Here is a 12,603-nt window from a genome sequence, read left to right as displayed (position 1 = left end):
AGATGTTAATTAGATAGGAATTACATGTTAAAGAGTAGTGAAATTGAATAACTGTTGTCTCAACATGTCTCCTAAACTACAGTCATTATGTTTGAGGGACACTTGCCATAACTGGTCCTTAGATCATCCTGAATATCAGCATTGAAGTTGCCACACAGACCACAGGTGCGGCCCACAAATTCTGGACTCATTTTGATGTAGACAGAACCACTGACCCCCTGCCACGCCAACATGAAACCCTGAGCTTGCAAGACCAGGATGTAGTCAGCAATCCGCTCCAGCTCAATATCATGAATATTGTGAGGCAGCTGGACACTACAGGAGGAAACAAACACTGAAACACTCGTGCTCAAATGTTCCACAACTCCTGTCCTGGAAACCCCAAGCACTCAGTGCTGTGAGTTCCAGGACTAAACCACATATACACATACTGTATACATATACTGGTGTCGGCCAGAGGAGGATGGGTTCCCCCCCTGAGTCTTGGTTCCTCTCAAGGTTTCTTCCTCATGCCCTTAGGGAGTTTTTCCTTGCCACTGTCGCCCTTGGCTTGCTCACTGGGGGCTAGGACTCGGCACTTGTAAAGCTGCTTTGTGGCAACTGTTGTAAAAAGCACTTTATAAAAAAAATTTGATTGATTGATTGACACAGTTAACTGTGCATTTAGGTGTGTTAGGGCTGATAATTTTAAACATCTGCAGTGTATGTATAGATGTAGATGTATGTATAGATATAAATGTAGATGTGCATGTTCCCATAAAAGCAGCATGGCTCTGCACAGACTTACCCACATTTTGATGAACAATTGTAAGTGTAGTTTTAAACAATGTTGATCACTTTTGACCCACTTCCCCACCCTGACACCAGCACTGTGTCAAGTGAAGACCTGGAGCTATGCTGCTAAATACTGTCTCTACTTTATCACAGTACTGATGTCATCAGCACCATGGTTTACTCTGTGCTACAGAGTCCTTGAACAGTAAAGTCAAGGACTCTGTAGCACAGCCATGCACTGGGAAAAAGACCCTTCACCATCCTTTAAAAGTCATAAGTCTTGTCTCCTTTGCTGCCAGATTAGTTTAACCGCAATAAATACCTCTGATATTCATTTTGATCATTTGGAAACATACTGATGACACCTGATATAATAAACCAGAAACCATGTGATTGTTTTAGTACTAAAACCTAAAGAAAATATGGACATTAAGATTGACAAAGCACTAACTAAATAGTCACACACAAGTCCTCCCAATTTAGAAAACTGTGGCATATGAATGACAGAAGGATAATTCGTGAAAGTATGGAGTGAAAGTATTCATTACCTTTGACCTTTGAAACTGACATTGAAGTTCTGTAACCTAATCTCGCCCTCCCACGGCAGGAAGAGGCTTACTGAACGTGTGCAGGAAAAAGGATGAGACCCGCATTCTGGATCATTATGGACCTGTAAACCCCACATTCAGAGATGCAGCAAACAGAAGGTGCACAGAACCAGTAGAACCGTTTAGAACTGTTGAGAACTACTTCAGCAACCCTAATCCGGTGATTACAGTGACCAGGCTGAATACCTTTTGGCTGACCCGTTAATTCATTGACAAATGATATCGGCATTAAACAAATGGCTCACAGAAAGATTGATTCACTACTTTGATTTCCCATCACAAAATCTCAGAGAACAAAGCCAATGTTGTTTTGGCTCAGCCCATAATTACTGTATTAAACTGGAATGGACATAATTTGACTGTAATAGTGAGACCACTTTCTCTAGGCTGGCCAACAAATATCTTTCCCAGGCTAAACCCACATAGCACACACCTGCACGCACACACGTGTGCACACATGCATGCGCTCAGTAGCTAACCTAAACCACAGCAGATTAGCCGATCTCCACACACTGAATTCAAATACACCAAAAGCTGATGATGAACCTCGAAAATGCAGAAATGCCAGTAGTTTGTTTAGACCTTTTTCCTGGGTGTTTAAGTACCTGTATCACCACACTCGACTGTGTATTGTCCTCACAGTCTTTCAGGAGGGTATAGCTGCACTTGCCAGGGAAGTGGTAATACAGCCCATCAAACGTCTCATAATTGTACTGCCCCCATGACCGGCACGCCATCTCCCTCTCCAGACCTGAGTTAGGAACTGAAACATTTCATATCTTATGTTCCTGGTCTGAAGCTTGACAGATACGTTTAAGCTCCAAAGTCCAAAAGTAAAGGCTTTTACAAAGTGACACATTGTAGTAATACAGTAGTTTTACTTTAACTCAGTAGTCTAAGACAGGATGATATATTTTTAAATTGTTGTTCACGATATGTTTCTATGAACTTCTGTGCTTTGAGTTTTTGTGTAAAAGTTATGGTATATGGTTATTTAACACATTCCATGTATTTCAGTGATTTATAAATGGACCACAATTCCTTAAGCAACCTAGAACCATTGTAGCAACAATGAAGTTATTAACAGGTCAAACTATAAGGAGCTTGTGTGAAAATGAAAGTGAAAGTGATAAATGTACCTATTTGACAGCGTGATCCAGTGGCCTGATAGACAGAGCAGTTACAGCTGTTGTGAGAGAGACACTGCCCCCCGTTCAGGCATGGGAACGCACAAGGACTGGGATGCACTAAACATAAAAATATATTGTACTGTGTGTTATAATTCATTCATGTAGGTTTATAACACTATTACAACCTCTACATTTACGCTTGTGTATGTTTTCTGTGTAAGTATTTATGTTGATTATGTGGTCAGTGACACTTCAGATGATCTAATATTTCTTTAAGCAGCCAGACATCAAGTCCAAGATCAGGTTTAAAGTAAGGTCAATTTTAAAACAATAATTTTGTTTTATCTACTGGAAATTTGTAACAGAAAAATGTAACACCCCAGCACTGTTGTGGCTGCTTAACCAATAAACCAGCTCAGTAACTAGAACCTGGCTGCTACCACGTCTTAACACTGTTTGAGAGGATTGTTGACAATTGATTGGCCAAACTTTAACCATCGTTGACTAAAATAGCAGTGATGAACAGCATCAATGAGACATTCCAACATAAGCCTGTAACTGTAACATTAGCTTAAATAGCATAGGGAATGTATTTAGGATGAAATACATTTTACAATGTTCTGGGTTAAGTTCACAGCACAGATGAGTATGTGACCTTACCCCTGGAAGTGTAGGCAGACCACTCCGATTCAGTGTGGTCTGATGATTCAGTGTGGTCTGATGATTCACTGTGGTCTGATGATGTGTTGCTTAGCAATATTTGCTTAGGAGAGAAGTTAAATAAAGTTAGTGTAACACCACACTTTTGACTCATCACACCAAGACAACATATCTACATTGCTGAAAATAAAAATGTAATGGCATGAGCAGATAAGGAATGTCTGCCTGTCAAAAAGTATTTGTAACTCCCTACATTTCTAATAACAAAACACACTGGCTGCTCTGTTTTAAAACTCATGTATAATCTCAGGGATTATAACAATCATGGCACTGAAGGACCTCACTATATCAGTAACCTTTCATCCTAGTCAGCCTGATGTATGATGATAATAGCCTCATTGCTGGAGAGGAATTAGTCAGATACTTCAGCACTAAGAATTTCTCTCTTGTCTGACCGAAACTCTGCGCTATTGTTTTTTGTCTTTTTGCACATCACACCGGATATCTGAGAGTTCAGCAATTTCATGTAGCTTACATGACTACAAAGGAGATGTATTCTGACGACATAATGAAGGAGGCCAGTGTCCCCCAGAGTGGGGGCTGTGAATAGTGACTCCGCAGCACTGCAAAAGCAGCCCCGCCTTCCCCAACTCCAAATGCGAAGCGGACACCTGAAACCAGCCTGCTTCACCCCAAATGACGGCCTTTATCCCAAACGCGAGACAAAGTGAGTGGTGGTTTTAGCGTTTGCTGCTCACTCATTCAACATCAACACTGATTGTAGCGATGGTGAAGAAGTGACTTCATTTACAATAGATCTGGGATGTTCATTTCACAATAAATATAAGCTACTTAATCAAGTGTATAGGCTACTAGTCAAATGAATGTAATGTATCAGGTGCAAGTCTGTTGAAAGTGATGACAATTTCTAGGAGCAAAAAAATTCAAAGACAAAAGCCGTCACCTCTTTAATCCATTACGTGTTAATTGCTGGGGGGGCTTTTGGGACAGGGGGGTTCACTGGAGTGCTATGAAACAGATATTCAAATACTAGCACCCGATATCTACATGTGGGGGATGTGGGGACACATACAGTTGTATTCAGAATGAGCCCAGCCGTCCCAATTAGATTTCCTAAATAAGTTTTGCTCACTGAAAAGAAACCTTGTCCTATACAGAAATAAATAATAATAATAATTTTCATATTAAAATTCCTTGCATTTAACCTCATGCCACTACGTGGAGACCAGGTGCCTGAACCCGACGTGTCTGAGCGCACTTTCAGTGCAACGCTTCAGGGCCACCATGCATCTCTCCTACCTGCTCTGCTTGGGAACCGGGGTCCCATTTCGCCAGCATTATCCTGCTGCTCCCGCTACAGAGACACACAGAGAACAAGGCAGGGTTTGTTCCTCACAGGTAATCAGCACTTGTGTTATACAGAAAAGCAGGCACTTGAATGCGAGACACCATCTTTCAACTTTCAAATATGCTGTGTTCTGCATACATATTAGAATTCTACATTAGGGAAGGTAGAAAGATATGATAAAAACTTTAAGACCATCTGGCAGCCTTATTTAATGTGATAATTTGTATGAAGAGTGTCCATCAGTGGTTGTGGTTGAGTTGATATATCCTGTCTCATACAATACCTGGGACAGGTGCTTTCAGGTAAAACTTTAATAACATGTAACGCTTACTTTTCAATACCATGCTGGTTAGTTAAATTCACTCTTTCTGTGCCCCACGAAATACGTACTGAAAAGAGATTGTAAACATATTAATATGTGCATCATTTCCTGTCTAAAACATCGAATTTTCCATCGTCTTAATAAAGAACTGACATACTGATTAATATCTTATTTAGAAAGGCTAAACATTGCGAAAGCGCTGTAAATATTAGATTTCCGTAACCCTTACCTTGATGTATTAAGCCAAAAAAGAACAATAAAAAGTAAGGAAATATTTTCTGTATTAGGTTTAAATTAGGATCCATTCGTGACTCATATATACCACGGTAAGTGGAATCAAATTCTCCCCTCACAGTTTTGAATCTACCGACACATTTTCTTGTTAGCAATGTTCTCCTCACGGTGATATCCCAGTTCTCCCGTCCGCCAGCATCCCGAAAGTCGCACTGCCCGCCCTGATTAGCATAGTATGGGTCATTCCACCGAATGGGTGCCATTTGCATGTTGGAACTCTTCCAAATGAAACTTAATTGTGTATCTTTTTTTAAGTCTGGTTCTAATAACACATATATTTAACTATTCAAAACATGTATTGGTCAATCTCAGACAGCTGTATTTAATTTTTTACAAGGTTTCTAACCCGAAGATGGTTACATTTTTCTCAGTCCTGTTACCAAAACTTGTGTGACATTTAAAAAGCCTGTTTAAAAGAATGCCAGCTAATTTCTTCGATTTTCCCTCAAGAAAGTGTTTATTTTAAAGAAATTGTCGACTACATGTTCAAATAATTTATATTTATGACTAAAACCACTATATATGCACACGTTATATTTTTGGAAAAGATGCAAAGCCATTTTTATCTTTTCAAGAAGACTCAAACCTGAAATTAATATTTTTTTATATCATGTAATTTATTAAACAAATTGGAAAAAAAAAGTGGTTTATCTTTTTTTTTTTTAAAGAATAATCAAGTAACAGGAATGAAGATTGGGTAACAGGAATGAACACTGAGTAACAGGGACATGTGCCATGTGTGTGTGTGAACTTCTCTGGCCTTTTCTAAGACATCTTCTCTAATCTGGCCCAGAGCTCTTTTTTAATTTCCATATAGCAACCAGTGACTGGCCTCAGGGGTGGGATAATACACAAAACATCCTCAAAAAAGTACCAAAGCACGTCTTCACATGCTGGCCAGAAAAACCTGTTGACCCCTATTTTGTGCATGCAACGGATCTCAACATGTGTTTCACTTGTATCTATGATGATGCCCGGGTATAGGTCACTCTCGTACTTCACAACACACCATTTGCCAACAACTTCAGGACTTTGCCACTGAACTTCCATGGCTTCCATGGGAGTCGTCTGATGACTGAATTTGAAATGCCTTGCATTAAAGCAGTCACAGGTCAGGTTTTGTTTGGCTGTGCACATGCAGCTGACATCCCTGTATGTCAGTTCTCCTCGGGCTATGGTCACTGCCTGATGCATCCTCATGGTGGATGGTGTGATGGAACTGCCCTCCACCACGATGTACACAATACAAGTATGGACATTGGTTTCATGATATTCTAAGTTGATAACCAAATGAAGACACATATAATTTATTGGTTGGATTTCCCGCCAAAAATACAGGAAGTGACATCACACCACTCTGGGGTAGGACTATAAAAGGCCTGATGTGAATTGTTTGGGAAGAGAGGTTTTTTTTCTGGTGGCAGAGCAGGTAATGCTAAAAGTAGCAAGTATCTTGATGATTGAACTGACAATTGATTTGAGTCTTTTGTGAACTATCACATTTAGTTTTTTTTGTATGTCTTAGTTTGTTCCTGTAAATAGTTTCCTTGCCTCTATATGGGGATTAAATAAACATTACTACTTCTTTGCACCCTACTTGAACCAGACCCTGTGCCTTGCCTGCCGGTCACTCACAGATGGAATTGGTGGAACATCATTGGGCATCTCCAAAACATTCTAAAATGTGGTTGTTGCTAGGTAACACCATTTTATTGACAACTGAAGTCTAGTTCTGCTTGACATTTCTGCCTTCAATGTTTGCAACACTATGCACAACATTTTCACATTCCAACAAATATACACACTTACCCTATAGCCTCCCTTACACATTTTCACATTCCAACAAATATACACACTTGCCCTACAGCCTCCCTTACACATTTTCACATTCCAACAAATATACACACTTACCCTATAGCCTCCCTTACACATTTTCACATTCCAACAAATATACACACTTGCCCTACAGCCTCCCTTACACATTTTCACATTCCAACAAATATACACACTTGCCCTACAGCCTCCCTTACACATTTTCTTGGACACTTGATGCATTGCATAAACTGCACGTGGAAGTGGTTGGTTGTGGATGTCCAGGTTGTGCTGGTGATATCTGGGGACTGTGTGGAGGGGTGATGAGATGATTCTAGGTCTTCCCTGTATTTTTCTCGTTCCTTCTCTAACAGTAGCGAACCGTGACCTTTAAACCTGGGCCCGCTACCCCCCCCCCCCCCGAAAAAAATTGTTTCCTTTCTTACTAAACTGCAATAAAGAATAAAGAAAAACAGACGACAGTACAGCTTTAAAAACGCAATAAACAATAATATCTGTACTAGATAACGTCTTAAGCAAAATAAGTTTCCAAACAAAAAAAGGTTCACAGATCCGTGGTTCTCGGAAGCGGAATATGTAAACAGCGCGCACGAGGACGTCAAAGGGATGAATCGAAACTAGCTAGCGGTGGTGCTAACGACAGCTAGCGTCGCCACAGCGGGCGGAAATTATCATACAGTTAAGCCCGCCCACTAAGAGAGAAGATATGATTGGTCAATTTTGCTGTCATTTGAAACTGGTATTGCGCTGAATTATAACTGCCAGGCCCTCTGTAAACGAACAGCAGGCGTCCTGATAGGGGGAGACACAGGCTCACAGGCTTCCACTTAACCCCTCACCTTCCAACACAGATTGAATAGACACGATTGAATAATTTATTTGCTTATATTCTTGTAATTGTTTAGATGTCGATTGTCAAACTGTAAGTAGATAAAATAAAATTGGATAATTATTTAAGAATATTTTAGGCCCTCTGAGAGGGCGTAGAGGGCCCTGACGGTTCCCCACTGTTCTCTAAATATCTTTCTCTCCTCTCTGGGTCAGCATCACGTCGAGCACGATAGCGTCGCTGCTTTTCTGCAGCACTTAGTGGTGGATTGGCACCCTGTAAGTATGGCATCGACATTGTGAAACTGAATCTTAACTAATTTCATGTAAAACCTTTAAAAAGGCTAAATAGTATTACATAATGTATGTAATATTCACAATAATAAATCAATAAACCAGAGGCCTCTACTCACTCCTGTTACAGGCACTCAGTCCTGTTACTCTTTATATGAGTAACAGGACTGAAAGTAACAGGACTGAGTTTTTAGCATAGAATTAGCAAAAATATGAAATATAGCTACATCGTGGCTATAGTAATAGCATGAGGACAGTGAGCACATTCTAGTGATTTTCCCAAAATGTGTATTTTAAAAATAAACAAATTACATCTAAGAATTAATTTAGGTAACAGGACATCACATTAAGATTGATCTCCTCAGTCATAGTTATAATATGATCAAATATACAGAAAAAGTCAAGGAGAAAACTTACTTTTGGTCTTCCTATGACCTTCAAAAGATCCAACTGATGCAATTTCCTGTTGAACATGTGATGTGTGGAACTTTCCAAATTTTTCAGATGGGGTAATGTGATATGGTAACAGGACTGAGTGAAAACCTAGGGACACAACTAAAATGTGTATTTTAACTTAAATATTCAGGATTTCTTATGAAAAAAATATTTTTAAAATATAGATGGGATATGGAGTCATACAACAATGCAAAAAAATAAAATCTCTGTAGAATTTTAATAATGATATTCCATGGTAAAGTGTATAGAGAGTGGGGACATCTAACAAATGGTTTTTTTCAGTGTTCTAGGTTGTTTTTATTAATGTTTTTAATTATATACCTTAAATTTGCCATTATGCCAATGTACAAGTCATTATGAATTATAATAAAATGTATTTTACAGTTATTGTTTGTGCCCATTTATACATGTAATTGCCTGGGGACGGAAATGGCACCGATTTGGCGGAATATACCATATATTCTGATAACAAACGCTGGTTCAACTCAGTACACACTTGTAGCGACCTGCAGTCTTAACGTAAGATGTACACATATATCCCATATAGTGTATATCCCATATATAGTACACATATATCCCATATAGTGTATATCCCATATATAGTACACATATATCCCATATAGTGTATATCCCATATATAGTACACATATATCCCATATAGTGTATATCCCATATATAGTACACATATATCCCATATAGTGTATATCCCATATGAGACAAATACGCAGATTATTTGGCATCGGTCGTTTGCTGAAAGTGAACCTAAGATGAAAACACAACACAATAGTTTAAAAACCGAGCGATGATTAACAAGGAATTTCTGATATTACCTGACAAGGCAAACCGAACCTAGACAAAAAAAAAACAGATGTATGATTAAGGGAAACCATGCATTTGACAATAAAATAATTTTCGTATGACTTTAGAGGTCTGATAACTCCTTTCTTAATGTCATTGTTTAAGGCCAGTAAGTCTGGGCCCTTCAGCAACGACGGCTCAGTTGTACATTATTTTGTGGAAATGTACAATTGTTTTGTGCTATGCAAAAAAATAATAAAAATTAAAAAAAAATTAATTCATAAATAATTAAAACGTTGTTCGTTTGATAATTGAGCAACCGAAAGACTATAGGGTAATTAACTTATACCCATAATTTGAAACATTTACAGAAATACAAATGTTTAAATCTAAAAATAAATTGTAAAGAAATAGGCTACAGCCTATCAGTTTAACGATAAAACACAATTAAAAACAAATTCAAGGATTTCTCCTTACGGATTTTGCTTTTCGAAAGTGTAACATGTTGCAAATGCAGCAGAACAATACTACATGTGCGGTATTAGTTACAATTTAATAACTGGTAACACATCTTACTGTATGTGTGTTTTTAGATGCCGTGAGTAGTGATAGACTACGTCATCGCGATTCACTACAGCTGAGCACAAAAGGTAAAAACAGTAAACATCGCCGTAACCCTCCGAGTCCACCAGGTAGCCTATTGCAACACTCACAGGAACACATGAAAGGTGGGCGACATTAAGTGAGGTAAGCGCTGTAATCTATATGCCACCGGGTTGGTGCGGCGCAAAACCTTAAAGGGATAGATATATCGTGGGTTGAGCTTCTTGAACTTGTTCAAGAAAATCACTAAAATCGTGAGTGTATAGCCAGGCCAACTGATCAGGTAGGATGGGCAACATTTGCACTTGCAATCCGCCTGGAATTATTATTCTTTGATCACCCTTTGCAGACACACATGGGCCTCCTCCCAAGAAGCATCTGAGTTATTTAGCCTGTTTGCCCACTGGACTGAGGATGATAACCAGAGGTGAAGCTTTCCTAGATATTTAATAGCTTGCAGGATGAAGTCCATACTTGAGAAGATGATTGTGGTCCTCTGTCTGACAGGTATCCCAAATTTTAAAAATGTGATATGAAAAATGTTCCATGGCAGTCGGGAGTTTAGGTAGGGGGATAAATTGGCAGGCTTTGGAGAAACGGTAAATGACCACCAATATACAAATATTACATTGCGAGGGGTAATACGTGATGAAATTGACAGCTATCTGAGGTCTAGGTATCAGGAGGGTTCCAGAAGGCCTGCTGGAAACAGCCACAGAGTCCAACTTCGAGCACACACATTAACATTCTCATACTCTGCACTCTCAATGCGACAGCACTGTAGGAAACCTTTTCTTTTGGTCAAAGAATGCCTTACTAGCCTTTGAATCCCAGAACAAAGAACGGGGCTTTCCTCTTAATAGAGATGTGAGATGGGCAGTAATAGAGCTGAAACCTAAAAAACAACATCATATATAAATTAAGATGGGGTGGTTGTCAAAACTAGATTTATGATCCCCAATCAAACGTTATTGCCCCTCATCCGCTATTTTATTGCTCCAAGTACATCCTGAGAGTGTCCCCTAATTTTAATTAGTTTAGATATTTATCAGGAGTCCTTAAAACATTTATTGAAGTTTTTCTGTCTCAATATTAAAATGAAAATGTAATATGCATTTGCATTTACATGTTCCACTCATACAAGCAACTTTGTATGATTGGGACACTAAACAGGGACTGAACCCCCTCTCAAGGAAATGGGGACGCTGGGGAATTCTGGATAGCATCACTCATCGAGGCATTACCGCTTTATAACTTATGACAATCCAGCATAAACGAGCATAAATGTTTTTCTATTTCTGATCACATGAGATTCCAGCTTCACGGAGGTCGGCCGTCCTACCGCGTTAGTTCGGCCCACACACAGTTGCTTTCACACTAATCGAGTGTAAATTCACCATAAGGACTCGTCTGCTACCTTTTGAATTAATCTACTGAGCGCTTCTGTGGCCATGTTTAAAAAACTCGCCTGTGCTGCTTAGCGTGCTATAGTCCCGTCCTGATTGGCTGCCTGAGGTGGAAAGCTGTGGAACCTGATTGGCTGAATAAAGTGGAGGGCTGTGGAATCTGATTGGAAGGCTGATGCAATCTAATTTGACTATAATTTGACTATAGTGGAAGACCATGGAAATGAAAATGCATTCTGCTCGGATTGCATTTTCAAAATGCATTTTGACAGTTTGAGCGCTGTTAGTATTGTAATGTTATTGCAAACAAGAGAGGCGCTATTTCTCTATTAACGTTTGTTAAGGGCACAATTGTTGGAGTTTCACAGTGCTTAACTACTAGGCAATGTTACAACCAAATGGTTAGCCATTCAGAACAAAAAGAAAATAGTTTTTCCGTCTTATGTGTCTCTAGAAACTTCAGCAGGCTACATGTGGGCATGCGGACAACATGCATACCACCATCTTCCAAAGGACTGGTATGGGTGCTGTTATCCGATGATGGTAGCGCCCTCCTTCCATTTAATGATAGAGAAGAAACAGTCAGAGCACACCCAGAACACACTGCAGAGGCAAAAGCGGTCATTTTTTAAACACACACAGATGCCCAGATGGTACCATGGGTACCATCTCTGGGACCCATGGATAGGCTGCATTTGTAAACAAGGTAAACGGGTTGGCTTGGCAGGTACTCTCGTTAGCTAATGAAACGGAATTGGCATTGCAGATAGAGGGTGAGGAGTTGAAAGCACTCAGAACATCTGTCATTCAGCACCAAATGGGGCTGGACATCCTTTTCGCCAAGGAAGGGGGGCTGTGTGAAGTGCTGGACGTTTCCTGCTGCTTTTACATTCCAGATTCTCTTGATAACATCTCCAACTTAATGGAACACATTAAACAGGCAGTCTTTGCCCCACCTGAGACAGGGGTGGGTCCCTGGGTGATCTGGCAGAGTATTTGGAAGAACTGGGAAACTAGGCTGGTCACAGTATGCACCCCTGAATTTGTAGGCTTGATCTTGCTAGTCGTTTGCGTGCCCTGTCTCCTGAGTCTTCTGAGAGTCGGGGTAGCACGAGCTGTCAGTTCTCTCTACAGGACCAAGGAGCTCCAGATGGTAACCAACGCGACGGAGGACTACGATGAAGGTCCACTAGACCGGACAGTGATGGGCGCAGATACTGATTCATTT

At 39.9% G+C, this 12,603-nt stretch overlaps 1 protein-coding gene across 1 annotated transcript in view; it reads right to left on the bottom strand.

The window, feature by feature from the left end:
• otog (otogelin) overlaps window positions 1-5,233 on the bottom strand; it is an 85,033-nt gene extending 79,800 nt beyond the window's left edge. Inside the window, exons 1-8 of the mRNA XM_077007469.1 lie at window positions 5,093-5,233; window positions 4,873-4,930; window positions 4,493-4,547; window positions 3,173-3,275; window positions 2,522-2,629; window positions 1,988-2,145; window positions 1,323-1,444; window positions 107-315 (exon numbers count right to left, since the gene is read on the bottom strand). Coding sequence (XP_076863584.1) covers window positions 107-315; window positions 1,323-1,444; window positions 1,988-2,145; window positions 2,522-2,629; window positions 3,173-3,275; window positions 4,493-4,547; window positions 4,873-4,930; window positions 5,093-5,168 — 889 coding nt within the window. The 5' untranslated portion in view covers window positions 5,169-5,233. The remainder of the gene's footprint in view (window positions 1-106; window positions 316-1,322; window positions 1,445-1,987; window positions 2,146-2,521; window positions 2,630-3,172; window positions 3,276-4,492; window positions 4,548-4,872; window positions 4,931-5,092) is intronic.
• Between the last annotated feature and the right edge of the window lie 7,370 nt (window positions 5,234-12,603).

This window comes from Brachyhypopomus gauderio, chromosome 1 (assembly GCF_052324685.1).
Source record: "Brachyhypopomus gauderio isolate BG-103 chromosome 1, BGAUD_0.2, whole genome shotgun sequence".
Classification (NCBI taxonomy): domain Eukaryota; kingdom Metazoa; phylum Chordata; class Actinopteri; order Gymnotiformes; family Hypopomidae; genus Brachyhypopomus; species Brachyhypopomus gauderio.
Note: the sequence above shows the minus strand (reverse complement) of the source record. Positions and strands in the feature narration are given on the sequence as shown.